The sequence below is a fragment of the Magnolia sinica genome, chromosome 12 (assembly GCF_029962835.1).
Source record: "Magnolia sinica isolate HGM2019 chromosome 12, MsV1, whole genome shotgun sequence".
NCBI lineage: Eukaryota > Viridiplantae > Streptophyta > Magnoliopsida > Magnoliales > Magnoliaceae > Magnolia > Magnolia sinica.
In genome coordinates this window covers 72,689,534-72,694,481 of record NC_080584.1, presented here as the reverse complement: position 1 = coordinate 72,694,481, position 4,948 = coordinate 72,689,534, and the positions used below count along the sequence as shown (strand labels likewise).

Here is a 4,948-nt window from a genome sequence, read left to right as displayed (position 1 = left end):
GCCCCAAAATCTCCAAGTTCCTATGATTCTAGCCGCTAATTAATCTTGAGCCTGAAAATGGACCAACTTCTTTCAAGGTTAGGATTGTCCTATATACGGAGGATATTTTTTAGAGCATATTCCATCAATGGCAGGACTCAACAGACCAATCGCCAGGATCACTCAGTCATCGACCCTTCTTGTACAACCACATGAATTTGTAGTACTATAGTTAGAGAGATGTTCACATACAACCGTTTATGTGAACTTTTGCATACGATGCTTTTTTTTTTCTTTACCACAAATGCATCATGCCTGTTCAACATCCCAGCCATGGAAAAAAGTGGGCCCACCCATAAATATTACTTTAGATAAAAAGACAAGATCACCCACCCATCAGGATGGCTAAACCATTGAAACTGATTTTCAGCCAATGATCTTTCTCAATATACAGTTGTGGCCCACTTAATCACTAGATTGGTCTGATTTTCGTCCCAATTGATATTTACAGCCAGGACCACCTTTTACACGGCTCAGATGTTCTATAAAAGTGACAGGTAAGAGTTGTATCTGGGACTTCACTTATAGAGATGCATGTAATTGGCCCTAGCTTGAACTGGATTCAGCTACTAATTACCATGAGCAGCTTCATACCACAGCTGAAAAATGCAAAGAGAAACAAACAAAAAGAGAACGGTATTGTGCCATATACAAACAATTATGTACACTTCCTCCCTCTGCTACAACAGTAGTGAGGCTGAACTTATTCTACGAAACCTTCCCATTTCTCCTTCTTGTCTTGGGCCCACTTTGCAGCCTTTTGCCAATGAGAAAAAGCAACCCTATTTTGTCACGCTCTTCCTCCATCTGGACCATACAACCCCTCAACAACCAGTAATTTACATTTCACACCCTAAATACACAAGTGAGGCCCATGGGTCGATCATCCTAATCAGTGGTCCAATCGGCAGCAGTGTCGATGCACTCGGCACCAAAATGTCCCATGCAGGAAGATCCTAGCCGTCCGATCTTTCACCTTTTTTTCCACGCCATTTTTGCTTTATATTTTAACCATTGGTTTCTTTTCTGTTGATTGAGGGTTCGGATGATCCAATATGGAATCTTTTTGGGCCATCTCCCATCCATAGCATGGATAATCGAATCAACGGTCTGGATCAACAAACCTGCAAGGGACCCAAGCTGTAGCAAAGACTGAATTGTGCCCCTTCCATGTTAGGACCAACGTTTCATCATCCTTCTTCATACCCCAACCACTAGCATGTTCATCTAGCAAGAACTTCACCTCCTTCATAGTCTCTTCACCAAAAGGGACAGTCCTGAAATGGGCCTTGTTCATACGTTGCACCAACCTATTGCTGGATTCCAACCTCTCTATCCTTTGCAGCCCGTCAAAGGCTATCATGTTCTCAATTTTGTGGCCCACATCAGCCTCATATTCCATCCTCTGGTGATTATCTTTGGGCAACAAAGTCTCTAGTGCATCGAACGGTATCCATAAGTAGTTGAAACATGCAGTGATCCTCGACGTGAGGGTCGGAGAATCCAAGTCGGAGTCCTCATCGACCACTACAATCATGTGAGGATTGAGACCATTGATCATTTCCAGAAACCCATCTTTCAGTGATAGGTCTTGGGTGCTCCCCCCTGGATCGTCAGGCAAGTAGCGTAGCCAGTTCTGGCAATTGACTATTAAGATTTCATCATCCTTGAGGTCTAAGAATGAAGGATTCAGCTGGGTTAAGAGAAATTCATGATGAAATATGGAGGGCACTGATAAAACATCAGTAGGATTGGTAGATGGACCCTCGATCACATGGAACTTGAACGGGACGTCCCTTGATTTAGCGAAATTGGCTAGACGTAGACTTACTTCTTCATTCGAGACATTGAGCAAGGGTGGGACCGACGGCCTAGTGGAAGGGACCGTGATCCGGAGAGAGGGTGGGCCTTCAGGTCTCTTGGCAAGGGCATCGATGAGAGTGGGCCATTGCATGCAATGAGTGATACTAAAGTCTAGGATATGTACCTTTGAGTGCCCTTGAATTGCATTGTAGATGGTGCTATTGGATGCGCAGAATCCGAACCTGTGCCATGGAATTAGATCAACGTAGCCTGCGAGCTCGGTCACAGACATGGATCGAATCCTAGTGCTTTGAAGGGTGGCAGTGGAATGGAAGCCCATTGCAGTGGGGCAAACCCTAGAAGCTCGGGTGATGAGTGCCCTTAGGAACCATGAGGTGAGCCTTTGGTTAGGGTCGCCAAGTGAAGATGCGACGTTGTTGAGGACCCACATAACTTGTTGAGCTAGGGTTACTTCGTTGGTCTCGAGGGCACTGGCGCAGTGGAGGAGAAGCTTTTCAACACAAGCTCCATCAAGGCTGCCTAAACAACCTTTTAAGGCACCAGAAAGAGAGCCTTGGGTGTTGTTGAAGAGGGTAGAGTTTGGGAAGGAGATGGAGGTACGGGTTCCCTTAAGTTCGGTCTTCATTTTGGGAGGGAGGAAGAGAGAGAGAGAGAGAGAGAGAGAGAGAGAGAGAGAGAGTATTAGGGTTTTGGTTGTTATACGTGCATGGGAGGATCAGTTGAAGAGGAGAGTAGTGGAGAGGGTGGTGTTTGCACGACACGCGGCCTATGAGGATTGGTGAGTTGGATTGAGGAGCTAGGGTTTTTATCTTGTGGGAGATGATGTGATCTTTTGCAGGTTGTTTGGGCCTTGGAAAGCTCTAGAAGGTGAGCTGTTGAAAATGTGGGTGAATGAGAGAGAGAGAGAGAGAGAGAGAGAGAGAAAGAGAGAGAGCCCTAGTTTTGTTTTCTCTATGGAGTACATATATAAGGAATTTTAAATGATCCTTAACTGAGGTTATCTACAGTATCCTATGTCCCTTTGTTCGTACTTTGTACCAGAGCATGCCATCATTCAGTCATCCAAACCATTGGTTTTGTGGCCCTCCTCTTCAATGGACCATAACCTTAAAATCTCCTGACGGGACAATCCAAATGAAGGACCATGCAATCAACTGTACAAAATGCAAAGATATGGTTGTCTAACCTGGAAGTTTTCATTGGGGTGTGCATCCATGGTGGGACCCATCTGATCAACGATTTGGATCACCAGATAATATAGTCCACCTGTACTTCTCAGGTTACAGCTGCACTTGTGACAAGGATCTTAAATCTCCTACCGTGCATTTCAGAACTGGGAAAATGATTATCGTAGAGCCACAGTACAATTAACAGGTCGATGTATCAGTCTGGACCTTCCATTTAGTGGATGATCCTAGTCATCTGATAAATGACCTTGAAAGCAACGGCCTAGGATCAACATTAAATGTTCCAAGTGTTACATAGTAAGCGGTAAGGTTTCCACCAGATGAATTTTCAAAAACATAGGGCATTAATTTATGATTGGCCGCCTAGTTGGACCATCCGAATTGACACGTCATCCTGCCACATGTTATCGAGACTCCTTGAAATGTTCACTACAACTAAAGAAGGCAACAAGCTTTTATCTGATTATAAGAAGCAGTTGCTTCTAATAGTGCTACAATGTGCGTTTGCCACGGTTCACTAAATTAGTGGAATTTGCACACTTAGAAAACAAATCTAAACCGTCCAAATGAAGGAAACCATCATGGTCAATCATAGCACACAAAAAAAAGAATGGACGGTCCTGCTTATACAATTAACTGATGTTATGACAAGGAAAATGTTCAGCAGTCCACATTGGTCTGGTGAAATCAGATGCCCAGGAAGATCGATCAGTGTGTGATTCTAAATAAGCTATATCCATGATAGGGCCCACAATTTAGATAATTGGGATTAGTCAACATGCATGCCACGTGTACCATGGAGAGTTTCCAGCATGTAGTAAAATATAGCAAAAGCACATTGTACCATTCTCATAGTGACGTAGTTACTGATGCTAGACGGTGATATTCTATTATAGTTCACCACCATTTTTAATTGACTACGGCTCATTCCTTTCACATATGGACCTCATGTACCTGTTTCCAGACCATTCAAATTATGGAGCATGTTGAGGATGGATCATATTTCAAAAATACTCTGAACAAGTAATCGTAATATAAAACTAATATTTTTAAATTAATGGTAAAATTGGAATAGTTATTGTGTATAATTTGTGAATTTGTGGTGAAACACAGTTGGGTCAGTGATTTGGATGGTGTGGATCTTCGGAAACCCGTGTTATATGCTCGATGAAAGAGTCATCACTATTTCTAAAACGGTGGTAAACTATCAGCAAACTCTCTCTCTCCCGAAAAAAAGAGGGTAGAGAGTAGGTTAAAGGGGCTGTCCGAGCCGGCCACCCTTTTGTCGAATGCATGCTCTGGAAAAGCCATTACACGACAAAGAAGATTTCTAACGCCACACGCGCGTATAGCCCACACACGTGACAAAGTGATTGTGCTGACGTAGATCTTGTCGAATGTAAAATCTAATCAGTCCATCAGGTGGCCCACATTGTGTAGAATTTCTATCTTATAATTCACACCTGTCCAGTTAGTATGTACTCCAAAGTTTATGAAACAAATGGACGGATGAAACAAGTTTCTCCTCGCCGTTCATTAATTCTTTATCCTGTGACCCACCTAAAAAATAAAGCTGCCATGTTTTACAGCCAGGGAATTTACTCAGTGTAGGACACCTGATGGATTGCTAGGATCTTCCACACGTGTGTAACATGAATGCACGGGCTTGTGGACGGGGATGTGTACACGTTTGTATGCATCGCAATACTCACGTGAGAACACCTAAGCTGATAAACATTTATTTTCATGGGAGTTATTTGATACTCGGCACCATATGAAGCTTGATACGCGGCACCCAGATACTGTATACTTGGCATGCACTAACTCGAAATAAACCGGATAATTTATGGAACCTAGTGTCATTAACTCACAATCTCAAAATAAGATTTCTTGAATGA

At 43.1% G+C, this 4,948-nt stretch overlaps 1 protein-coding gene across 1 annotated transcript; it reads right to left on the bottom strand.

The window, feature by feature from the left end:
- Positions 1-579: 579 nt before the first annotated feature.
- LOC131221677 (scarecrow-like protein 32) lies at positions 580-2,759 on the bottom strand. Its single transcript, XM_058216979.1, has one exon. The coding sequence runs from the start codon at positions 2,486-2,488 to the stop codon at positions 1,142-1,144; it is 1,347 nt and encodes a 448-aa protein (XP_058072962.1). The 5' UTR covers positions 2,489-2,759; the 3' UTR covers positions 580-1,141.
- Between the last annotated feature and the right edge of the window lie 2,189 nt (positions 2,760-4,948).

Bases quoted from the DNA above. Each gene is read 5' to 3' on its own strand.
- LOC131221677 (XM_058216979.1), bottom strand. From the start codon at position 2,488: ATGAAGACCGAACTTAAGGGAACCCGTACCTCCATCTCCTTCCCAAAC.